At 45.5% G+C, this 26,461-nt stretch overlaps 1 protein-coding gene across 2 annotated transcripts in view; it reads right to left on the bottom strand.

The window, feature by feature from the left end:
- SYNDIG1 (synapse differentiation inducing 1) overlaps positions 1-22,719 on the bottom strand; it is a 63,740-nt gene extending 41,021 nt beyond the window's left edge. The window contains exons 1-4 of one of the 2 annotated variants that reach the window (XM_048936707.1): positions 14,466-14,514; positions 10,624-10,688; positions 9,466-10,026; positions 807-944 (exon numbers count right to left, since the gene is read on the bottom strand). In XM_048936707.1, coding sequence (XP_048792664.1) covers positions 807-944; positions 9,466-9,939 — 612 coding nt within the window. In that variant the 5' untranslated portion in view covers positions 9,940-10,026; positions 10,624-10,688; positions 14,466-14,514. Of the gene's footprint in view, positions 1-806; positions 945-9,465; positions 10,027-10,623; positions 10,689-14,465; positions 14,515-22,513 lie in introns of those variants that run through there. The other variant, XM_048936706.1, reaches the window with a different exon arrangement.
- Positions 22,720-26,461: the final 3,742 nt, after the last annotated feature.

A 26,461-nucleotide genomic window follows, 5' to 3' on the forward strand; every position in this document is an offset into this window, starting at 1 on the left:
AGAGGATGAATAATTTTGGTGCCGTGGAGTACAGAGTAGAGTTTCCAATAGGCACTTCTACAATCAGCAGATAGAAATATAACTGAATGTTTCCTTATAGTCAAAGGACAGACTTCCAACATGACTCTTCTGTCATGTTACATTATCAGCCGTGCTGAGAAACTCAATAATTGCTCTGCAGGCACTACTGAAGACATACTTGTTGAAATAAATTATAGGGCATTAGGTGGTTGTTAGGCACAGGCTGGAGATAAGCAAGACTGTCTCATGGAGGAAACAAACTGAAACATCATTGCTTTTCTGATTAAAAAAAAGTACTTCTGTGTCAAAATTGGACAAGTACAGGTCAAGCAATTTTTCATGGCAAAACGAACAGAAATGAATTTTCTGCTGTTGGTTTTCTTTCCAAGATGATCAGTTTGGCAACTAATAAATGAGTTTTTGCAATGGGAAATCTGAATGCTTGGAATAGCAAGGCTGCTTTCTACTCACAAGTCAGACTTAGAGAGTATCCTAAGTTGGATATTGTATAATCAGACATGGAATCTGACTACTTCAATTAAACCAAAAATATGTTACAGACTACTTGCTCACTAGAATGCCTTACAAGACAACCACCACCATCACAGAGATTTATGAAGGTGGAGAAGTGTCCCACACACAATGCTCTCTTTAACCACCTCCCACAGTCCTGAAATAGTGTTCTGCCCACAGACGGTTCTTGGTGACCTTTACTTGCTAGTGTGAGATGATGGCTATGTTGTGGATGCAAAACCATAGATTAACAGGATATGTTTTAGCATTACCTCATGAGACAGGTAAAAGGCAGCAATTCCCAATGGCCAGAAGCAGCAGAGCATGGAGAACACAGTGAGGCCGAGATGATCTCTTGGTGGCATCATTAGGAAATTGTCTTCACTTTCAGTGTCACTCGAGTAGTCACTCTGGAAAAGCAAGAGAGAAACGTAGAAGTGCTGATTAATGATATTACTTCTCCTCTTTCATGGACCGAGTCTGTGATCATCCACTCATAGTAATACCACCAATTGCCCCAGGACATTTTCAAAATAGACTTCTAGCACTCATGGGGGATAGTTTCCGGTGTCCCATCTTGAGGTCTCAATCATGTACATGGTCAGTTTGGAAAGCATTTGTGCTCTGATATTCAGGGCCCACACAAGTAAGTGCCAAGAGACTAGAAGACTTCAAGCAACAGCAGAATGCAAGATTGCAACATGAAAGATGTAATCTCAGGGAGGTCCATAATCATTCCCTGTGCCAAATGAGCTGTTCTCTGCAGCCTCCACAAGACAGAAAGAGGACTGTTGCAAAAACTGTGATTGTGACAGTGGATGAAGAGGAGAAATAAACTTTGCTGGGAGAAGGGAGGGGTCTACTTCCCACACAGAGAAATTTAGAATAAAAAATTCAGGACCATGCATCATGCCACAGAAAATCATTCACACGGGAAGAAGGTAGAAAGAACAACTTCTCTTGTGAGATAAATTTAAGATGTAATTTCTTCACATTCTGTAAGTGCCTCTGTGAGTAGGTAATTTCTGATCAGACAGCTCTGCTGTTCGGCAGAAAAAAAACATAAGAAACCCCAGTAAGTGAAAGCAGAGCAGATGAAGAGCTGACATAAGGTGCAGATTTTTAGCAGGAATGGTGATGAACACTTTTCTGCAGCTATAATGGATTTTCTATTACACCAAGCCCTTTTTAAAATTGAGGCTAGCTATCCCTAAAAGCTGTGTGCTTTATCTAAATCAAGAAACTGTGAATGAGCAAATGCTCTCTAGACAGCCTTTCCTGGGTGCCAGTGGCATGCTGGAGGCTGGACCTGGTGGACACACAGTCCCTTCCAGCAGAAAAATGCAGCTCACGCTAGAGAAGTCGGACAATGAGCTCTGCTGTGAGCCACGGCTGCCTGCAGTCTTTGATGGATTTTCAGAAAACAGCCCTTTTGGTATCACTCCTTTTTTCTCTTCAAAGCAATCATTTCAGTTGCACACACGCTGCATACAAAACTAATCTCTGGTATGGCCCTTTGAAATCTGCTTCAAATCCAGATGGTTCAGGAGTCAGTTTTTGATAAGGACCAACTCAAGGTAACTATAAGACAATATGTGCTCTGTTTCCCTCCCCACAATGCATGTTTAGGTGATGTGGTGAACACAGTGCCCTATTCTGACCAGCACTCTGCATCCCTTTGCTCTTCTGCAGTCGGTCTGAGTTCACCTAAATGCAGCAGATGGTGATGGCAGTGTGCTGGATGGCAGCTCTCCCACCAATGGTTGTAGTTTATTACCGCTCGCCTCAGCACACTTACTTCTCACTGAGCAGCATCTGGCTGATGCTTCCTTAGCAGGTTATGCTTCTAAAACCTGTTGCCATCATGGATATTTTTTGGCCTGGCAATGCTTTATTTATTTGCCTGTTTGTTTGTTTTTTTTTTTTTATTTTTACCATTTGGAGTTTTGCAGTTGCTCCCATTCACTTTTAAAGGTATTTAAACAAAATCCATTATCCTGACCTGGTCCAAACTCCTCTTCCTTCCCCAGCTCCCAGACTAACATGCAGCATCAGTCAAGCAGCCAGCTGTCCAGAATGGGCTCACAGTGCTCTTTCCTTGCTTGGAAAGTTTTCATGCTTGACTTTACAAAGCCAAAATGTTTCAGGAGGAAAAAGGTCCTTGATGAATATGTCCAAGTTCATTCTTTCTCCTGTGCCCCTGGATTTTGATCAACTGCTCGTGATGCTCTCTAGACACCCACAGATAGTCTACCTACAGTTCATCAGCAGCATGCATTCAACGCATTGCTTCTGGAAGGGGATTACCACGGACAACAATAAACAAATCCATACAAGACCAGGCCAGCTGCCATAGTCTCCTAAATCACACTCTTTATTCTGAGTAGCAGTAATAACAGCCATAAAGTAAATATCCCTAATCTGAGCGTGAGTGACAGGGGCTCCCATACAACAGCCCTCTGCATCCATTGGAAGGTACTTATGGATCACAGCATTCTTGTGATTTTGCAGATCACTCTTGTGACCAGCTGCCACAACAAGATTAGGGAGATACCTCTATTCCCTGAGGCACATTAACTGAAAAAGTAATATTACACAGCTCAACCTAAGGGAGTCAGCATCCACTAACGTCCTCTTTTTGTCTTACATCTGACCCACTCCTGTGGCCTGTTAATAATTTGTCTATGAGGGCAAAGGGACATAAAGTGTGTTCTGGGGAGTAGGGTCAATGGTCCATCAAGCCCTGGGCTCTGCTTCTGCCAGCAGCCGCTGGATGTACTCTGCAGGGAGCTCATGTAATCCTGGACACTGTGTATCCACCCCTTGATCTCTTCCAGCATCCACGACTGTTGCTTGAAAGATATTAGCAAGAAAAGCTGTACCAATTTCTTTTAATGCCTTTCTATGTGTTCTTTGTCCATGAATCAGTCTAATTGCTTCCTCACATGTGAAGAAAAATTCTCTGTTATCTGTGTTAAGACAGCTCCCTCAGGTTTCCCCTGCTTCTACTATTGCAGGTTTGCTGAGCAGCAGGTCTGCACTCATCTTGTTCTTCACCTTCATGGTCTTGTACAAGCAGGGGACTTCACATCCCTTAGCTTTCTCCTCTGTCAAATGGAGCATCTATTCAAAAGAAAGGCTGCAAAGATAGAGAAGGGTCTGCATGACGAGCTGCATGAGGAGTGTGGAGGCCCCTGAATTTGCTCAGTGCAGAGCAGAGGAGCTGAGGGGAGGCCTCATGGCAGCTGCAGCTCCTCACAGGGAGCAGAGAGCAGCACTGAGAGAAGAGCATGGAGCTGTGTCAGAGGAAGGGCAGCTAGGGGATAGGGACAGGTTCTTTGTTGAGAGGAAGGTTGGGCACTGGAACAGTCTACTCAGGGAAGAGGACATGGCATGGAACTTGCCAGAGTTCATGAAGCGTCTGGACATCGCTCTCAAACACTGGGTTTGGGTGGTGCAATGTGGAGCAGGGAGTTGAAATACTCATGGGTCCCTTCCAACTAAGGACATTCTATGATTTTGTTGTTCTTATCTATCTCCTTCAGAAGTGGGGACCACAAATACTCGTACCATGTGGAAAGTGGGTTGCAGTGAGCTTTCAGACATCAACAAAATGCTGCCGGCACCCTATCTCATCCCTGATAACATTCTTTACCATATCCAATATTTTGCTGACTTATCAGTTTGGCCTCTGCACTCCATGCTCTGAGACCAGTTTCTTCCCCGAGCTGCAGCTCACAGATACAAGCGCAGCACTGAGTCCACATGAATTTCATTATTTTTCCATAAACATATTTGTTTTCATTTATTTACAATGAAACACATCTGCCACTCAGTTTTTGCAGCCTCTACAGAGCTTCTCTCCAGAGGGCAGACACCTCCAAGGGCTGTTCAAACACACTTTCTAGATTTCTGGTCCCAGGGAAGGCTGAGGGCACCACAGATGTTAGGGGGAAATTCTTCACTCAGGGAGCAGCGAGGTACTGACACTGCTACTCAAAGAAGCTGTAGGTGCCCCATCTGCAGAGGTGTTCAGAGACAGGTTGGATAGAGCCCTGGGAAGCCTGGTGCCTGATTTAGTGGTTTGCAACCCTGACCATGGTTTTTAAGGTCCCTTCTAAACCAAACACTTCCATGATTGCATGAGTCTCATCCCATTGCTGCCTGCCCCGTATATGGAGCTGGTTTTACTCAGCAGGCCAGCGTCACTCATTACTTTCTCTTGATTTGAGTTGGATATAAAACCAGTTCTTTTGCATACTGGCTCAAACATTAAACCTGCCTGTGCAGTCTGGCAGGGCTAAGGGAGAACGTGATGTCATGGGGTTTAATTCACATAAACACTCTTCGTGGTCTTCTCTTTGTATCGCAGGAGAAATACAGCAAGGAGGTGCTTGGATACGATGTGAGGAGCAGTTAGATGGAACAAGACATGTCTTAGGAACCACTTCCCATCTCTGTGTTTTTATGCTCATGTCAAAGGGATGAGTTCTCACAGCAGCAGCCAGCAATTCATAGAGAGAGAGAAAAAAAAAAAGGAAATACTTAGCTAGAAAGCCTAACATTTCTTTTCTTCTTTCCATTTATTTCACTTTCCAGAGACCGTTTCAGACATCGTTGGAGAAAAAGAGGTTTAAGAGAGAGCTGAGGTGTATTCTTTTATGTGACACATATGAATAATTCAATTTTCTGCCATCAATAGCTTGGCTTTCTCTAAATAAGCCATCTATCCAGGGGCCAGAAGAAAGAGTAACCAGTGTGTTAATGTGACAAATGATGTTTCTGGATAGCACTGTATTTGCACATGGGCTCTAACAGGAGGATATTTCAGGTAGAAACTATCACATATTACATATGCCACTGCCACCACACTTTACATGTTGTCTGTCTATTAATTGTGATGTAAAGGACTCATAAGATATTTATAAGAATTCTAGAGATACTTAAGTACAGAATTGTTTGATTTCAAGGATTGGCAGAAAAAGAAGTTTAAATCTTGATAGAACACACAGCATTCTGCTTTTGTGCCTGGTGAATGCTGGAGCAAAATGGGGCTGTATGTGCTAATAAGAACTGTTTCAGAGATGGTTTTCTTAGCAGATTATGATTTCTATATGCAGTCTGAACAGCACTACACCAGGACCTGAGGAACAGTGCTGGTAAGGAAACACAAAAGTTAATGTGCCCACAGTGCTGCAGCCAGCAAACGACAGGATCACTCTGTTGCATGCATCCTGCTCCTCTGCCACATCTCCTGGGATTTTTCGGAGTCCCCAGACTTGGGGAGAGGAATAAGATGCCTTCTTGCAGGCAGGTTGTTGAAAACATTGATGATCTGAACAAACCCATTCTGAAGAGGATGGCAGGTAACAAAGCAGCAAGCCCTGCAGCCTGGCTGGGATGTCACCTCAAACCAGAGCCACACTGCTATCAGCCAAAACTGGCTTTCTCCAGAGAATGTGTCTGTGGCAAAGTTTTTTGCAGGAAAACAACAATATTTCCGGTTGTCAGAAGCCTAATGCTCTTCAAAAAACAAACACTGGCAGAAACACACTGAGCTGCAGAGTCCATAAAAGCTGCTCCTTGCATGCATCCATAGACTCCAGTTAAGTGTTATACAGTGAAGCTCATTACAAAGGGCTTAGATTTTTCCATATGTCCAAACAACTAAATACCCAGCTGCAACACCTGCTAGGCAGGTGCTTTGCATGAACAAGTCAGTGCCAAAAAGGGAACAACTCAGCTCCAAGCTTGTTCTGTCCCCCTGAAAGACTTTCACAGAGATGCCTAACTTGAGAATCCACTCACCTTGCCTGGGTATGCAGGGCAAGGTGGTAGCCCCAGCTTTCAAGAGACCAAAAGACAACAGCTTTTCTGCATGAAGCTTCTCTCTTTGCTGCTAAATCTTGCAGAAGGATGATCTTTTTGTTGTTCTCCCCCCGAAATACCAAAGACAGCAGAGCCTTATGAGAACTGAGCTTCAATCTGCTCTTACACTATGCAGTTCCTATGAACTGTGGCAAGACAGTCAGTGTGGCAAGGTACTCAGCAATATGCTGTGCACCCTGGATGAGGGAAACAAATCCTTTGAGTCTCTCAGCGTAGAGGCAAAACCCTACACCTCTCATATATTATCCTCTTGCTGTTCTCCTAAATTCTACTCCCAGTCCCTGTACCAAACCTTTTCACTCCACTTTGAGTGCATTAGTAATTTAAATAACATTTGCTTCTTGTCAGTAATGGGTGGGAAAAAAGCATTCTACTGGACCAGATGCATGCTCCGTGATTCAGATGCTGTATTTCTCATTTGAACAGATAGGCAATTTTTTATGTAGTTAATGATCCAGCATGGTTCATTCCCCTACTCAGTGATTGCTGTCCTCAAACAATTTTTTTCCATTCCTGGAAAAAAAAAAATAAAAAGGATGTTCAGCTACATCTCCAGTAAACCTCTGTACTATCCAAGCCCAGGTGTCCCTCATGCATCTGGCCCTGTTGATACAGCATCTGTCTAGATGGAGACCAGAGGAGCACATTTCTGCTGGTCTTGTTCACTTGAGCACATCTCTCCTCCTCTCCTCATCTTCCCATAGTACCAACTGCAGAATCTGGGCCTTCTTGGGTTGCCACCATTTACTCCACATGCTGAGAACCTTCATGCTGAGCACAGCTACTCAGTAGGTTGTTAATGTGGGTCTGGTTTTGCAGAGGTGTGAAAACCAGAGCACAGCATTGGGCTGGCTATGCAGCACTGAAATACAGGCTGAAAATGGGCTAGAAGGAGAGGCTTCTAGCAATTCTAACAATGCACATGATTCCAGTCAAGTAGGTCCTTCCTCAGACATTGCCTCATTTTCTTCTCCTTCCTTCATTCTCCTGGTGGAGGAGAAATCCTAATTCAGAACAGAGGGAGTTGTGTGGATGCACACTGCATGCACACTTGCCTCCCCTGAGCACCTTGTATGGGTAGGTCAGGATGGGCATCCTCTGCATTATTCTCACCATAACACAAAAAGAAGGACCCTGGGAACATGATGCACACACTGTTACAGCATGTTAAAACATTTGCAGAGAGACGGGGAGATGAACTCTCCTTTCCCTCTGGAAATCTGGGAGGGGAAGGGCGATGTCCTTTCCCCAGACCTTCACTTTCATAGGAAATCTTTTCTGTGGAAAGTTGTTCCACATTCTGTGGTTCCAACATATTAAGGGCCCTACATTGTAAAGACACTTTAAAAATCCCACCAAGAAAGGAGAAAATATTTTTGGTACAAAATATTTTTTCGTTGTCCTGCATATTATCCTGATCTTTTTTAGCCCATTCTCTGACAGTTGGCTCAAGAAGGTCTTGCTGGATTTGGCTTGACAATAATCATAAAGTCATTAATGCTGGAAAAGATCACTAAGATCATTTATTCCAACCACCAACCCCACCCCACCATGCCTACTAATCAGATCCCTCAGTGCAATAACCCTACAGCTGTTGAACATCTCCAGGGACTCCACCACCTCCTTGGGCAGCCTGTGCCAGTGCCTCATCACTCTAAGAAGTTTTTCCTAATATCAAATCTGAACCTGCCCTGGTGCAACCTAAGGCCATTACCTCTCATCCTATAGAAAACAAAGTATTTTCTTTCTGCCTCAGTCTTAGGCCAGATGTGACAATACATCATTAGGCAGTTTCGTGCCTCCTGCAGTCACTTGCATCACAACCACTGCATGAGGAAAGCTAGAGGAAAAAAAAAAAAAAGGCAGCATTTCAGCCTTTTGTTTTGATTTAAAAAAAATGAGGCTTCCCACAGCCAGCTTTGAAATGCTATAGAAGGGCGTGATTTGAGCTAACACCACTACAGGCCTCAAAGAGAAACTTCCAGTCTCCCTGTGGAGGTATTGAATACCGCATTACCAGCACGCACTGTGAAAAGCACCTCTCTCTGCTTACCTGAGCAATACAGAGAGAACAGAATCAAAGAGAAGTCAGCCCTCTTGCTGAGCTGCCCCTGCGCAGGGCGAGATGCTGATATTAAACGAGGTGGAAATAGAAGTTTTAGGACCTATTAGCTTTCAATGAAGAAAACCCCGCAAGAGAGAAACATGGGAAAATATCTTCCTGAACTCCTCTTGGACATTCAGGTTGAAGCAATGTTTTTGCTCCAGTCAGCCAAATGGGCTTTGCTACCTTAGGAGTCTGTGACTAATGCTAAGAAAGTTTGGGGATCTGCAACAGCATGGGCACCCTCCACTCCCATTGGCAAATAAAATGTGTTGTCTTTGGGCAGCTAGTGCAGCCAGGATTTTCTGAAGTAGAAAATGCACCATTTAAGAAATAATGAAGTTGATTTCTAGTATGCCCTATTTGGAGAACAAAATTTATATTGCTTTAGTGTGACCAATTAATGAAGAACAGGAACCTAAAAGAAAAGATTGTATTTGGAATCTAATAAAGTGTCTCACTCCATCAGAAAAAAATCTTATTCATGTGCATAGGATTTGTTGCGGCTAGAAATCCGAAGAGTCCTGGTTTTGTGTTCACAGATGGACAGGTTTAATGTTTGAGTCAGTATGCAAAACAACCAGTTTTATATCCAACTCAAATCAAGAGAAAGTAACGAGTGATGCTGGCCTGCTGAGTAAAACAAGCTTCATGTATGGGACAGATGCTTCAGGCCTCGACTTTCACAGTGTTTAAGCGTATGGGTCGTCTTTAGTTTGTGACCAGCCTACTCAGAGGCAGGAATGCCACCGGCACTTCTGCCATTAGCCTCTGCAGAGCCAAGGCTCTACCCTGCAACTAAAGTTGAGCAGATGTTCCCTGTCCTGGCTGGAGGAGAGAGCAATACATCTGATCCCATGAAAACCAGCACCCAAAAGCTGTACACTTCAGCCCAAACATGACCTCCCCCCCCCCACAGATCCCATGTGACATCTGACCTCTAACTCCTGGAAATCCTCCTCCTCCTCCACATCATAGGAGAGGGTGTGAATCTTGATGTCATCTGCCGAGAGATCGATGAATTTGCTGTCTGGGTACTCCAGGCTGTCCTTGGTAGGGGAGCGGTCCTCAATGAATGTGGTTTCACAGCACTCTGAGTTGATGCTCTCACCCCACGAGCGCAGCACATTCTCCGAGTAGAGGATGATGTTGGGACGGTAATGGGACTCCACGGTCTGCTGCAGCATGTTGGGATCCAGGAGCTGCTGCACGGGGTCATTCCTGCCATTCTCCAGGCAGCTCGGGGAACTCCCCGCTCGGTGGCTCTGATACTGTGGGGTTGGGTACACTGACACCAGACCATCTCGGCTCTCTGCTACTAAGTTCCTTGTATTAATTAAACCATTCCTTTTCCCAGCCTCAGCAATCTTATTGTGCATGAGCACATTGTTCTGCTCAATCAAACCATCCATACTGGGAGGTGTCAGAGAGTGGGATGGTGGTCTGTGTTATATTGTACTGTAGATACAGGTCACACTGGGGCAGTGGCCTCCATTTTCCTGAAGAAAGAAAGAAAATAGACACTAAGGTGAGAATGTAGGTAATGAATAACACTTGAAAGCACCCAAATCAGCTTGTCTTTTGTACTACCTCATGAGAAAATATAGCCCCATATACGTGCACACCTTGACCTAACTGTCCAAATATATCCCCATTTGAAAAGGCAAACAACTTATAAAATACCAGGAGGTGAATAGCAACAGGTGGCAGAGGGCTTCTCAAGATGTCTTGGTAATGGTGGGCCATGTCAGAGGAGGGCTACGAACTTCCTCCATTTTCACATATACCCTACAGTCATTCTAAGGGCAATGTTCCCTTCCTTTGAATGCTCTGATAAGAGAGATGGGGAAAAACAAAACAAAATACAAAGATAAAAGACAAAGAAAGCATTTTCAGTTCTGGAAAAGCTGCAATTACGAAGGGCAGGGCAGCTGATGTGTTCAGCTGTCATTCTCTGCAGCCAACCTTCAACCTTGTCAAGTGATTTGATGCCCCTTCAAAACTCAATTGCAGGAAAAACAAGGAGGCAGCTCTCTTTAAATTAACTTTAAAAAAAAAAAAAAAAAGCCACTTCCTCCACAGCCTCAGAGACTGACCTGTGGTGACAGAATTAAGGTCTGTGATGAGGCCAGTCAGCAGGCCCAGCCCCGTCCAGATTCACCTAGAAGAGGAACAATTTCTTGACCCCCAGGACCCGGTTGTTGCATTTTTACAAAGGAACAATGACTGTTGTCTATTTCTTCAGAAAACCAACCCAGCTTCACTTTGTGCAGACTGCACTAATGTATGAAGATCAGAGATAGTTCAAAAGGTTAAAAGTACTGTTTCCCAGCTCAAATACTTTCTTACTGTTTTGGCTCAGGTGCAACTGAAAGAAAGTGCTTTTTGAAATGTGGATGTATCCATCACAGCAACAATAAGCCTCTGGCTTGCAAGAGATGTTTAAACCATTAAGAGCTGCTCTTCTGCTCTTACACCAGGAACGAAGCAAGAAACTCTTCTAATGTACAAAAAAAGCTGACCTAAGTGTGTTGCAGCACCTGCATTCATGGCACTTGGTTTAATATGTAGAAAATCTATTTTACTGTATCGACAAATAGTTTAGAAGTTGTTCTAGGTGAACTGACAGGAAAGCTGCACAAGTGAAGATACACCACAGTGGGATCCTGTGGAATTTACACTGTACTACTCTCAGCCCCAGATTTGGGGAACCTGTTGGCAAAATCACACCAATGTGCAAATTAGCCTGGAAACTTGGACTGTTTCCCCAAAGGCTTAGTCCTAAAGACTTAAATCCCTCTTAGGAGCAAGTAGCCTGTCTTTCCAAAGAAGCCTTCCTTCCTTGTGTGGCTATGTCTGTGCTAAATGAATGGAGGACCATACTGTCCTTCCATTCATAGTGGGATTACACTGAATAATTAAGCTTGTGCCAGCACAGACATATTGGTAAGGTGTAGCTGCTTTTGCCTCAGGACTGGTGCTCACAGAAATACCGTCTTCCATTCTGCAAACATAATGACCTCACAGTGCATGGTCTCCTGTAGGCTACTGAGCAGCCCTGTTTCCATCATTTAGGAGTCCCCAGAGCGGAGACTAGGTTCCAGTGGAAACTAGTCACAAACTAAGTTGAGAATAGCTGTTTCTTTATCCAGGTTTGGTGGGGTCACTTGCCTAGGTGATCCATCTGTCATCTAACAGTTCGCCCACAGTCATTCCTGTTCCTTTCCCTATCAAAGAAAGGAAGAGAAAATACTTCACCAAAAATTGCTGATTAAAACTCAGCAAGTAAGTTCTCTCAGGTCTTTGCTGGATTCCCCTTGAGACAGTGCAGAAAGCGTGTAAGGCTCCCTGACGTGGCACAGACTGTTAATCCTGCTAAAGTCAGAGAGACTTCACTTGGTACTGCAAACCTTCTCAGAAGCATTCTCAGCCCCTTGTTCAAGCAAGCTGAGGTCAGCAGAAAATTTGCTGTGGTACTGCCACAGATGTAGTAATAGGAATATGTACAACCCAAACAGACCCCCTCCCAGAAAAAAAAAAAACCAAATAAACAGAGCAGTAATTTGGTCACTACATCAACAGCTGAAGCAAAGAATGTGTAGGTCTTGTATTCTGATGTGCTCACATAATTCCAACAAATGCGTACTGCCTGACTTGAGTAGCACTTGAAGATGTCTTTTAAAGCAGCTTTATCTGACAGTGCCTTTGAGCTGCACTGTCAGATTCCCTTCATGTTTTTTCTACATTCACATATCATCCAGATAACGCTTGACTTTGGAAATGCAAGTTTCACCCCAGGCATTTCATTGACAGCTATGCCATCTTCATGGAAAATTCTCACTCTGAATTGGCGCAAATAAGGATCTGCACACATCATGACACCAGAGCTAGCTGCTACATTTTCCTCATGTAATTTTGAGTAGTAATCTTGCTCCATCTTGGGAGGGCTGGACTTTGAGGAAAGGTCACTTATCTCTTTAAAGATGCATGGGACACTACAAAGTCATTGGAAACAAAAAGCCATCCTTTAGTTCTTCTCACAGTCCTCAAGAGCAAGAGGAAGCAAGTAAAGAGAAGACACAGGGAAAAATGCTTCAGCATGTCTAAGTGACACGAGACATGGAAGCACTTCAGGAAGTCAGTAGGATCGCCTTGTTAGGAATTAATACTGTCCCAAGCCACTCCTTGCTTTCCATTGCTCATCAGCCTGCGTGAGACAGGAGTCAAGCCCCTTTTGTAAGTGACTAATTACATGGAAGATATTTGAAAAGGTAACCTAACTTCAAAGCCTTTGGAGTGTTGACAGATAGGATGCCATGAAGTCCTGAGTAAAAACTGCTCATGACGCTTTTGCAACTCTACAACTGATATCTCTACTATTCCAAAGACCTAAGGGCAGCTATGTACAGATTCCCTAGTCATCCATACCAGTAAAGTATTAGCACAGCCAACAGCCTACTCTGGCTTCAGCCTATGCCCTCTCCTAGGCAATATCCACCCTGAAGTAAATAAGTGCCATGCATGTTCCTCAGAGGCATAAAGGACAAAACCACCTAGTTTTGGTAGTTAAGAATTTCATGGTATGGACACAGCCATAGAATCATTAAGGTTGGAGAGACCACTAAGATCACTGTGACCAACCATCACCTCATCCCCATCACATCCCTCCATAACTCATTCCCGCAGTTCTCGGACACCTCCAGGAACAGCAACTCCACCAGCTCCCTGAGCAGCCTGCGTCAGTGCATCACCACTCTTTCTAAGAAGAGATTTCTCCTAATATACAACCTGAACCTCCCTGATGCAATTTAAGGCCATTACCATCACACCAGTCAACAGTGGACTACTTATCTTGCAAATAACAGGATGGATCTTAGTCTTACTCAGTAGATAGGAGACAGCCTGTGGTGTTTGCTTAATCCTACCATGGACCTAAGCATTTATCTGTCCAGTGCTACCTGATGTGCATTTAAACCAGTCTAGTAAACCAATTTTGCAGATTCTGAATGACACTTACCCCTGGGACTGGGGAGGGAGGAAGAAAGTATCAGAAACAAGGAAAGGACAAAACAAGGGACGTCCTTCCCACACATAGCTCCTCCAGTAATATGGCAAATGCATCACTCAAGACATTCTCTCTGGGGTCCCACACAGCAGCACAGCCTGCATGCCTCGGGGAAGGTCAGGAAAGAGAGATGTGGATGGCAGCATTCAGTCAAGGAAAATTGTTTATACCTCATGTCATTTTGCTAGTTGGCTACTTTACCACAGCCTGACCCAATGTTCTCAGCCCTGCAACTGTTGGGCTTAATGGTAAGGAGCTGGTGAGACTCTTATACCTTTCCATTATACCACATCAATAGCTAATAATAATAATAAAGTGGTATTGATTTTTCTTTTCCAGGTGAAAATCCTGAGCAGCTGGCCATTAGGTTTAAATCAATAGCACCTTGATTGCAAGTGCGTCTTGATGCACAGCTGAGACAAGGTCAATTGCTGTCTGGGGAAACTGAGAAACTGTTGAGGCACCCAGAGATTCCTCATCAATAAAAAAAAGCAGGATTAAGAGTGCTGTCAGCCAGAAACAAAATCTCACATCCTCACTGATAAAAGTGAACCTCCTCTGGGTTTTTCACTCCCCAGCCACTGGCTGAAGAAAGTAAAATCACATTCCCAAGTCCTTTGTTTCCTGTTGCAATCCTGGTGCTGGTGGGAGAATTAGACTCATAGTTTGGAATTCACTTCACTTACTGCAGGTACTTGAGGATGTTCCACAGGAAAAATTAATAGCATTTATGCAAGGTGCATGGGACAGGACAACACAGTGCACCCATGCATTAAAACCAGAAAGATTAATGCAGTAGAAGGGCAATACAGGAGAGTAGCAGCTAAGGGACTAGCATGAATGGAACAGTGTTACAAAAGAAAAGGTGCTCACCTGTACCCAAAGATCAAGGCTCACAGGAAAGACTCCACAAGGAAGGGATCTCCAGCAAGAGAACCTTCCTCAATGACAGTCAGCCCTTAAATGGGATCTAAGAGAGGTGCAGCCAGGCTCCACCCCCTGCCAGTCACACAGCTGAATTGCCTTCACCTGTGCTCCCAGGGCTGACCGATCCTTTCTCCAGGTGATCAATCACTGGTTCAGGCTGTAACTCAACAGTTCCCATACACCACACCATCCTTCTGTTAAGGGCTTTTCCTAACCTGGGCCAGACTTGTATTTGTGACTCAGATGTGTAGGTAGGAGCTGCCATGAAGACCATCCCAGTTTCCAGCTCCGGCTGAAGGATTCTGGATGGCAGAATGACTGAGCAGACAATCTGCAATAGGCATCTGAAGGCAATCAAAGGATGCCTTCTCTGCAGGGAGCCAACACTCAGAACAAAAAGAGCCACTCTCATTGCCTTGGACCGCAGAAAGTCTTCAAAATGGTGCTGACAGGAAAATGAAACTCATCAGAGCCCTTTAAATAAGAGAGCAGTTCAATTTGCTCCAAGATGCAGAGTTAATTTAACTGGGTTGGTTCAGGTTTCATTTGTCTTCACACAGTTTGAGTTTCTCCCCACAAATCACTCACTGGTGCTCAGGCCAACCAGAAATAACTCTGCACTTTCAGACTTGAGGCTGGAACCAGAAGAGAAAACCAAGTTCAAGATGATGACAAATACTAGGTCAAACTTCAATCTATTTTTTTTTTCCTTGGGGATTAAAAATTTTCACCCAGGTTTCCAGCATTAGAAGCAAAGCTATTCATTATTTCAAGTTGTTCCTCTATTTCTTGTTTGTTTGGTTTGGTTCCCCCCCCCCCCCCCATCCCTATTTTAATAAGTAGCTGCAGCCAGTGCCAAGATATCTCATCTGCAACGCTGTGGTTTATTAAGCTATCACTTGTGTGACGGCAGAGCCCAGCTACTGTAGCTGCAGTGAGGGCTGTGCTCTGCTGGGCGCTCTGCAGACTCCTCTGCTATGGTGACAGTGGCTGACAAACTAATTAAGCAAAGGGTGTGAGACAGAGAGATGCAAGCTGCAAAGAGGGCAAGGAGAAAAGAGCTAAATGCTGTGCCCTAGGCTCTTCCCGACAATGAGCACAAGCCAACACTGCTACTGCACATTGTCCCCAAATTCCTTTCCTCTGTAACCCAGTGGGATGTTGTTGCCCTGCCATGGAGGTCCCCCCTTCACACAGCTCTAACACAGCCTCAGCTTCTTTCAGCCTTCTGGAACACGGTCATCTACCTAAAGGTCAGCATGAGCAGAAAGCAGAAAGCTTTCCGAAAGAGCTGCAGCCTAATAAAAAAACGCATCTAGAATTTGGAGATCACAGCTCTCCTGGTGCAATTCCTCAGGTGTCAGGGTCTTTCAACACATAATGCAATAAGCTTTAAGTGGTTTCTAACATCTAAAAACTACAGCAACACATACGGACCTTTTGCTTGAGAGAAATCAGTACAGATCTGGAGAGCTGATTACAAAGTGAAATACTGCAGGAAAGGAAGGGAAAATCTTTCCCCTTTGTGTTTTCCTTCTTTGATTCAGTAGGGCTCATTATAATCGGTTTTGTTTTAAGGAAGAGCTGCTATTTCAGCAGCTGAAATTCCTTTTGACCTATTAAGTAAACTACAGGGAGTTTTGTTAAGCAGTGCAGCTAACTCACACTGGGAAAGTTCCAAAAGCATGCATTAGTGATACCTAAATGTTTAATTGCTAGCTGTAGAAGTAAAAAGACCTCCCTGCTATTTTAGTATCACCAATAAGCAGCAAATCCACCCTCCTGCCCTAAAAAAAAAAGGACTTTGGGTGCAAATAAATGCCCAAGGTCACGTCAGACACAGGAGCAGAGCTGGAAATAAAATCCAGGTCTCTTGATTGCCCGTCCAGAGGTATATTTAAATCTGGAAAAAAATTACCATATGCATATTAGGTCTGCCTGAATAATTGATTGCTTGATTCAGTGCTGAACCAAGGAATGGGGGGAGAAAGGTGGAATTGCCTTACGTTGACCTGAAACAAAAAACATTACCCCTGCAACAAAATATTTCCTTTTGAGCAGATGGAAGCATCTCGCATGAGCCAAAATGAATTATAATGTTTCATTTATTTATTTTTAATTGAACAAACTGGCTTTTAGTTCAATTTGCCTCGAGTTGCCTCCAATAAAAGATGACACATCCAGGCTTTTCCAGCCATCCTCCTTCTCAACTGGTTTTGACAGCCTCAACTACTTATTGAGTTCAGTCCAAACTCACAACTTCTTTCATGTGATGACAGAGCTGCACTTTCCAGCTAATAAATAACTGACCTGAATAACGGCACCTGGCTGTAATGTAAATAACCCTCTCTGTTGTGGAAGGCACCAGTAGAAAATACCTTGCCATCTGCACAACTTACAGCAATTACTTTCAAAGTGAAAGCAGTCAAAAATCAGGCTCTGTGCCTTTTTAAGCAGGAAATTCATTCCACCTTTATAATCGGGGAATGCTCAGTGTCAGAAAGCTATTATCAGCTCCCTAACCGTGCCTGGACACGTGAGTGCTGCGAATCAGCCTTGATCAATTGGTTGGCATGTCCAGGGTGAGCCTGTTACAACCCAGGCATAGGGCCATCTGACAATCCCAAACACAACTCCAAGTGTATCTAAGCTCACAACAGCCCTCTAACACCCCCACAGCCCATCCCATTACTGAGAAGGCAGAGGCATGAGGAGTGATTCTTGCTATAAAAGGCATCTCAACAGATGGCCAAACTAACATTTCCTCTCCCTCCAGCCATCCCAAAAAGTTGTTCTGCAGAACTCTCTAATTACATCCAGCCCAATAAAACTAACCTTCACAAAACAATACATAGAAGCACATACAATGAAATATCTCCAGTCAGTACCTTGAGCAGAGCAGTCAGGCTGAAAGACCTGTGTGCAAGTGCAGAAGGTAGTGCTGCCCTTTGTTTTCAAAGCAAGTGAATACAGCTGTGCTCTGGGCTGTGTAATTGCATTCTTAATTGTTTAGAGTGCCTTCACTGACAGAAATTTCATCTAATGTGAGTCAGAGTCACAGAATTGTAGGGGTTGGAGGGGACCTCTGGAAATCATCGAGTCTGACCCCTTGCTGCAGCAGGTTCCCTACAGGAGGCTGCACAGAAAAGCGTCCAGGTAGATTTTAAGTATCTCCAGAGAAAGAGACTCCACCACCTCCCTGGGCAGTTTCTGCCAGTCCTCTGTAACCCTCACAGTAAGGAAGTTCCTCATGTTTGTATGGAAGTTCCATACATGTTTCAATATGTGCCCACTGCCCCTTGTCCTGTTACCAGGTGCCATCGAAAAGAGCCTGGCCCCATCTTTTTTATTCCCCACTTTTATATAACTATAAACATTGATAATATCCCCTCTCAGCCTTCTGTTTTCCCTGGACTGAACAGTTCCCGCTCTCTCAGCCTTTCCCCATATGGGAGATGCTCCAGGCCCTTCATCATCTCTGTGGTCTTCATTGGACTCCCTCCAGGAGATCTCTGTCTTTCTTGATCTGAGGAGCCCAGAACTGGACACAGCACTCCAGATGGCCTTACCACAGCAGAGCAGGGGGGGTGGATCACCTCCTTCAACCGGCTGGCCACACTCTTTGTAATGCACTGCAGGATACCATTGGCCTTCTTGGCCACCAAGGCACACTGCTGGTTCACAGCCAACCTTTATGGTCCTTTTCCGCAAAGCTCCTCTCTGGCAGACCAGCCCCTGCCGTGTACAGGTGGTTATTTCTCCCCAGCTATAGTACTCTGCCCAAGAGCTGCTCCAGCTCAAGGGGAACTCTTCACCTAAGACCCACACTGATCATGCCAAGCTTGGTGCCAGAGAAATTAATCTCATGGCCCTAACCACAGTCCTTGCTTTGCAGAGTGAAAGTTCACACATAGCTGAAGTACTTGTTCCACTGCATGTAATTATTCACTTGTCAGATAAGCTGTGTCTTCAGGTAAGAAGCTGTAATGCCTCCATCCTGTTGGTTCCTACACTATGGAGCTTTGATTGTTTCTGAGGGTCAATCTAGAATTAGAGGCTGGGGGAGATTAGATCCCCTCTGCCTAATTTCATCAATGCCTGGTGTTGCAACAGAATTAAAATTCTCTAGCTTAGAGTAAACCTGATGCTGTATCTTGTGGAAGCCTGCAGTGAGTCCAAACCTCTGCAGCACACAATGGAGCTTCTAATTGTACGCAGGGAATGTGTGTTCAGGCAAATACCAACCTCATGACATCTCCTGGCCCTCTGTCTGCCTGTTGGCTGAGGCTGGTACATCTGTGTGACCTCAAAACCATGCTGGCCACAGAAGTCAGCATCAAGGTATTGCTCCAGCATTGACCCCACTGACTCATTCAGGTGTCATTCCTGATGGGTCCTCTGTATACCCCACTCTGCAGCGTTGTTCCCCTTGCCACACTGTGTTCAGGAAGCAAGGCACAGGACAAGACAGCTATCTTGTGCTCATTCTGGGTGTGACACACCATCACTATGCTCTATGCTGGGATTTAAGGTCTTCCTGAAGCAGGGATAAGAAACATAGAGAGGACAGAGCAAGGAAGCAGCATGGTGGTGCTGCCTTTGTGCAAAACGAAGGTACTTGTTTCTCCTGCCTCAAGCGAAGCACTCCATGGCTGTAAGTCACTTATAGTAATGCTCCTGTGATGCTATGGAATTGCTAGTGCCAGTTCATCAGGGCGAGGATGATTAGATTAAGCAGCCACTTACATTTGAGGCATTACATTCACTTACATTCAGAGCTTGAAGTAAAGCCCTGCATTGTTCTCCCTCTTCACCTTTCCCACGGAGAAATAGATTTCCACATGGGAGGCACCAGTTCTACTCCCAGTTCTGCTCTACATCACCTCCATGGTCCTCAAGCCACATGCAGTGGGGGAGAAGTCAGGTTGTTTTTTTGTTGAGCATGCAGGAATAGGAGAAGAAAGGTGGGTGGATGGGGTAGGTGCCCCATGCACTGAGCAAGAACTGCATCAGCTGCTGCACACAGCAGGAGATGCTGAGCACATCTGTGCTGCAGGACCTGCTGCAAGGCAGAGTATCTCATGGGACGAGCAGGGGACCACTCAGGAGCTCCACTGTTTGATCATCCCATGATTATCTTCCAAGAAAATTATCCAGTTGCAAATGTAATTTGCAGAGATCTTCATTATCCCTGGGGATTTGCCCAGAGAGGCTGTGGAGTTTCTTTCTATAGAGATATTCAAGAACCCTCAGAATATTTACCTGTGTGACCTACTGTAGGGTACCTCCTTTTGCAGGAGGTTGGACTCAATGATCTCCTGAGATCCCTTCCAACCCCTGCAATTCTGTCATCCTGTGATTGACTGTGATTTTTGAGGGGTCTGAGCTCTACTCAATCACAGCACACCAACCCACGTAACCCCACTGAACTCTGCTCAGAGTCCAGTGCCCTCATGTCAGCGGTCAGCTCGTTCTCATGCCACAGCAACCTGAAGCCTCGGAGCTTAGGGACAGAAATAATTTACAGCATGGATTTGGATGGATGGTTAATGAGGGAACTTTACACATCCCGGTTTTTATATAGATACGTACACACAGATACACATTTACAGTGATGCCATGTTTAAAATTGGGAGTGCTAAAGGCGTGCATGGAGTCATACCTCTCACGTACTGCAGCACTATTTTAAAATGCAGCCTTAGTGGTGCAATGAGAAGAACCAGAGTTCCTCGTTCTTCCAGTGCTGTGACACAAAACTCTCAGCACTAAACCTTTTGTGCCAGATGCAGTGGTGGTAGCAGTCAGTTCACCTGCATCCTTGGGGTCGCTGACATTAACATCAGCTGGGCAGCATTTTGCTGTGATCTCATTGCAGCGGTTTCCAGCTTCTACCAGAGAAAGAGTATTGAGAGGTATTTGATTTGATGGCCAGGAGATGTGAGCTCAGCCCTGACACGCTTACACACACACAGGATTCATTCTGTTCTGTCAAAACAAAATCATTGAACATGCAGAGGGTTGTCCTCCTGTTTTTAAATCTCTGCAGTTCTTTTCCTCTTTTTTTTTTTCCCCTCAATAGCACTGTACATCGACCTATACAATGTTGAGCCTCCAAAGAAAAGAAAACAAAACAGGGAAGTCCCAGTATGTGACTGCAATCTTCATAACCAGACAACCAGTCTTACAAATCCTCCAGGACAGAGGAATTTATGGCTGACTTGTAAACATCTACAGACACGAATTCACAGTGCAAAGACAAAAACCCTTGCCCAGTGATGTTGGTGCCTTTTCTCTAACATTGTCCTTAGAAGGCAAAGCGTTTTAAATCCTCACGCAGCATCCACCATGTGAAATGTGGCGTGGTGGTGCCAGTGTACACCACTACTGCATTACATCTGCATTTGTATAGCGAAGAGCCTCGCTCAGATTGGTCCCAGAGCTTATGCTACTGGCAGTGCCAGACGTCTGCTTGCCCGCTTCCTAAGGGAAAACTTCATTCCTACAGATGCCTTCATGTGCCACACACTCTGACATGACCTGTCGTTACCAAACTGCCAAAAAAACGTCACCTTGGCCAGCAAAATGAGACGTGGCTTATTCTTTGGAGCGAAGTCATTTGGAACTAATATAGAGAGCATCCAAACGCAGCCAATTTGAAGCTGATAGCTCATTAACTATAATTAAGAACAAGTCATTTAAATACATGAACGTAGAAAAGCAGAGCATTCTCTGCTCTGGCTGCATTCTATAATACACAGTAATCCCCTGGAAAGTACCAGTTAAGTCATCTTCTCGGCTTTAAGAATATCAAAGCATCTTTTAATTGTTGGTAATGCCCTGTTTACAATGGATTAATGTCTAATTATTTGTGATTTGAATATTTAATCTCTTGGGAAGTTCAGATCTTGTTGGTTGGTTTTTGGGTTTTTTTGTTGTTTTTTTTTTTTCTTTTTCATCTCTCTCATTACACTCTGAGGCTGTAGCCTCCCCTCCAGTTGTTCTGAAGAGGTGGTTCAACAGATTGCTCTCTGGAGCAACTCCTGACAAAGGGTAGCTCCGTGATTTTAGGGGGGACAAAGCCAGTCCCAGACAGAGCTTTGCACATCTCCTGGAGCACAGTCTTGGGGCTGACACCCTACCAGCCCTGCTCCAGGAGGGTTTGCGCTTCTGCACTGCTAGTTCCAGAAAGGTCTCAAAGCATTGCCAACCTGGAGGGGGTCCTTCCCTTGTGGAATGCTTTAGTGGTACCCAGAAGGAAGGAGTGGGCTTCCACAAGGTCACCACTCTAAATAGTGGAGACGGCTCTTGCCTCCTTGCCTGTACCTACTCTTCTCTCCAACTTGGCTCTCACTGCCCACAAACTAGAGGCTGGACAGGGAAAGAAACCCAACCCAGTATCTTGTCTCAGCTCTTGAGCAGAGCTCTGAGGGCAGAGGGCAGCTGCGGCTGTGGGCTGCCGGGCCTCCCGCAGTGCCCGGCTCAGGCTCTGCCCCGGGGCAGTGCCCCCCCGGCTCGACACGCCTCGGCACGGCACGGCACGGCACGGCACGGTACCTTTCCCCGCTCGGCGGAGCGCAGGGCAGGGATCAAGGGATGCTCCGCCACAGCGAACCGGAGAGGATTTCAGCCGGGAAAGGGAAAAAAGGGGGACCCCACGCACAGTTTCCCTTCCAGAAAACTCGCCAGGTGCTCCTCGGCCCTGGGAAATACCCGATCCCTCTCCGACCCCGCGATCTCGGCTGATGCGGGACACGGGGGAAGCACCGCCGCGCAGCGCCCCGCTCTGCCTTTAGGCAGGATCCCGGCCCGGGGGCGGCCCCGCGTCCCTGCGCTCCCCCGGGGACCCCTCTCCGCAGCGGCAGCCGTCGTTCCTCCCCCCGCCCTTCCCCCGTGCCGCGCTCCGAGGGCTGGCGATGGGGAGATGCGGCGCATCGCTCCCCGGAGGAGATGCGGTGATTGGGGAGTGGGGCGGAGGGGGGGGGGGGGTCACTCACCTCCTCCTCCCTGCAAGGTGACCTGCAGCGCGATCCGCCCGCCCGGGGCTGCGGGAGGGGCGGCAGGGCTGCCCGGGCTCAGCGCCCGGTCGCGGTGCCCGGCAGCATCCCGGCGGCGGGGGACAGCGGAGAGCGGGGCCGGGCAGGGCTGAGCCGCCAGCACCGCCGGGCTGCACTGTGCGCGTAACTCGCGGGGAGGTGATGGAGGAGGAGGAGAGGGAGGAGGGAGAGAGGGAGGGAGGAGGGAGGCAGGCGGAGGGAGACAGGAGAAGCAGCCCTGCGTGGCAGCGGGGCCAACTTTCCTCCTGCAGCACGAGCAGCCTCACAGCCCCAGGGGAAAAAACGGAACCTTTCCCTATCCGTCCCTCTTCCTCCTCCTCCGGGGCCTTCCTCACTGCTGATCCCCACCCTCCGCTTCTTTTCTCCCTCTACCCCTTCCCTGCGCTGGGCACCTGGACCCCCAGGGAGCTGGGAAGGCTCCAGCAGCTCTGAAGAACTTTATTTGTTTGCTCCAGCTGTTTTTTACTACGGCAATGAGCACTCTGGGGTGCCTGCTGCAGTGTTGGGGGGTGTGTTCCCTGTTTTCCTAATAACCATGGATAAAATGGGAAGACAGGGTTCGTTCATTCCTCTCCCCATCTCCAGCAAACCTGCTGGCCAAGTAATTTCCTAAAAGCTTCTTTGTCACCACTTTTTGTGATGATTTAACATCCATGGCTTAAAATGCAGTGGGAAGATCGCATGCCCAATTCAGGTGATTGCTGTCCTTCCTCACTGCAGGGAGAGATGTGAGGCCTTACATTCCCCCCCCCCTCACCCCCCAAGTGTTTTTGATGTCTCTATTTGGGGTAAGGCTGTTTTAGCTCTCTGCTTGTGTACTGTTCGTTCTTCATACTCTCACAATATCCCATGCCAAATCTTTTCTGAAGGAGAGCATTCAAGATTTATAAGACACACTAAAGAACTCGTGCTTGTCTCGGGGATTTTCAGCAGAAAATCCCTCCAGCCCCATTTTCCCCTCTTTCACAACATTTTAGTTCTCTCCCAATGAGCAATGAGCCTTTTCCATCCTCCTGGACCAGTGGAGCCCATCACTAGGGATCTTTCATTTTCATCTCACAAAAAAAGATGGAAACTGAAAACCTTGTCTCTTCTGGAGAAACAAAATTTAAAAGCTCAGAATAATATCTGAATGTTTGGGAACATTCAAACATTTTTCCTCTTTTTTTCTTTTCTTTTTCCTTTTTTTTCTATTTTTTCAACATTTCACAAATGATTAGCATTTTTGCTTTGATAGATTTAATTCCATATATCTGTCTCTGAAAGCTTCAGTAAGCAATCCTTTCCTACAGGATACCCTTTTCAGCACAGCTCGGTTCCCCTGATGGAAACTAAAACCATGAAGTCTTGGAATACTTCTTCCAGACAGCCCTGCAGAACCCTGCAGGAACCCTGGTTTGGCGGACATGGTGATAGCATCTAGGATCCTCTCTTACACAAGAGACACCCTCATCTGCAGCATTTCCACTAGGGTTTAAAAATAATAATAATAATAATAATAATAATAATAGTAATAATAAAAACAAATATATCTCCTTGAAGTATGGGTCTGAATGAGGCAATACCTTCCTCTATCTGCATGGGAAAATCTGCATTAGGGCAAATATTGCCATCAGGCCTGACCATCCTTTCTTTTATTCCCACACTCCATTGCCTTCACGCTCTGATCAGAAATCTCAGGGCCTGGACACAACTTGGCGCTGTGTTGCAGCCCTGGACACAGTGCAGATGATGGAGATAAGCTAGGCTAGCTCCGTCATCAGCCTTCTCTGAAATATGAAAACCCCAGAAACTCATCATCCATCTGCTATCTCATTGCTGGCAGGGATCAGCATCTGGGAGGTGAGAAAACTCCCTCCTGGTTGACAGGTTGGGCTCAGCCTTGAAAACAGAGTGCTTCATGTCCCTCCAGCCCCTAACTTTGTTTTCAGTGTCTCCTTTCAATATTCACTCAGTATAATTCCTGACTCCCTCTGGACTTCAGGGAGGCTTTAAGGAAAACAGTCTCTTACTGTAATAGACACTGGGATAGGATAAATACAGAAAAAAAATAGTCCCAAATTATGATTACTCTGATTTTACAAAGTGCTTTTCACGTTTCCTTTGTCAGGAACGGAAGCCTGTGAGCTGCATTCATTAAGCCTCAACTGAGTAAGACTTTTAGGAAAAAGGCTGTCTCTCTGTTCTGCTCCTGCCGGAGCAAAACTATAGGGGTGCTGGCTTGCAACCAAATGTCTTCTAGCTGCTACAGTGCAAATCCTTATCATCCAGCATTACTGTTACTGATTGGAGCTATCAGCTGGCTTGGATGGCTGATGAATTCCTGGCAAAATACTATTTCTTCTTGACTGGAGGAAATGTGGCAAGATTTCCAAAAGGGTTTGTTAGATTTTAATCTGGAAGAAAAACATTGCATTTACCCAGAATAGAGCAGGGAAGGGACTTCTGTATTCAATTTTCTGTCTTTCAGGCAACCGCATCCCATGATCCTGTTTGTTTCCCCTCATGCTTCCAAAATGAAGTGTTTTCCATACTGATATCGAGGCAAGGTTTGGTATCAACATGAGAGTAATCATTTTCTGTAACACTATCCCTTCCACCTTTCCCATTCTTCGTGCACCATGCTCTTCATTCAGTGCAGGGAAACCATGGAAAACCATGATAGGAAAACCTTCCTGTCAGTGAGGAATTTAAGCCTTATTTGCTCCATGTGAGTTTTGCATCAGAAGCAACTATTGGAGCAATCACAAAAGTTGCATCTATCATAGAAGTGCAGAATCAGTTTTGTTGGAAAGACTGCTAAGATCATCATGCCCTCTAAACCATATCACTCCGTGAGACATCTGATCTTTTCTTGAAAACCTACAGACTGGAACATTCTTCATCCTCTGTTGTCTTGTCAACATCTTCTCTTGCCAAAGAAACACCAAGGAAGGAATTAACCTGTGGTATAAGAAGCGTTAATCAAGCTGCATCCCTACTTGTGCTAAGCTTGCCATCAATTGGCCAATTCTTATTGATGTTCTAAAACACTCACGAGAGCTGTTTTGGGAAATGTCAGGCTGTTGTCCCCAGCTATTCAAAGAAAATCACGTCTCCTGTGTGGTACACATTCTTGCAGGGAAAGGAAACTGAGTAGGAAAGTAGAAAGATAAAGAGCTGCAAGTGCATCACTGGGCTCTAGGAAGAGCAGCAGCACCACCTATCACCAGTGAAGGAAGGGAGGACAAAGTGCTGCTCCTTTCCACAATTCCAGTACATGACTGGAGCCCAGACCTTTGAGATGATCAGAAAGAAATCATCTCCTTCAAGCAAAATAAGCTGTCTTAAATATTCCCTTGCAAACCTTCTGCTAAGTCTCCTCCTTACTTTACTCCTGTGGTGCCAAGGGAGACAGAAAGGAGAACATCTGGGAGACCAGGGCTGTGTTCTGGTATCCAGAGCAGCAGTGAGCCACAAAAACACAAAGCAGAGCTATAAGACTGCAAGAATTGTTCATCACTTAAAGGACATGATTGGGCTGCAGGAAACTGAGTTCAGAAGAGTGTAGCTCTTACGGCTTGCAGACCTGCACCCTAAGGGTTTGCCTGTCCAAAATCCCATTGGTATCATTGATACTGATGGTGTCTGCACTACACATCACTTGGTTATAACTCCGGATGATGATATGGAGCAGTCGGGAAGCAGACAAAAATGTGTGATCTGATCCTGCCAAAGGCAACAAGGATCTTTCCATTTAATTGGATCAGACCTCAAAGATGTAGCCAAGAGTGATTTTAAATTTCTGAGAAAGAAAAAAGCTGAGGTGGGGGTGCTGAAGTTTGTGTTGTTTTGCTTGCCCATAGTCCTGTAACCAGCATAAAAATGGAAGTTCAGGTTACCCACAAG

This window comes from Lagopus muta, chromosome 2, assembly GCF_023343835.1.
Source record: "Lagopus muta isolate bLagMut1 chromosome 2, bLagMut1 primary, whole genome shotgun sequence".
Classification (NCBI taxonomy): Eukaryota; Metazoa; Chordata; class Aves; order Galliformes; family Phasianidae; genus Lagopus; species Lagopus muta.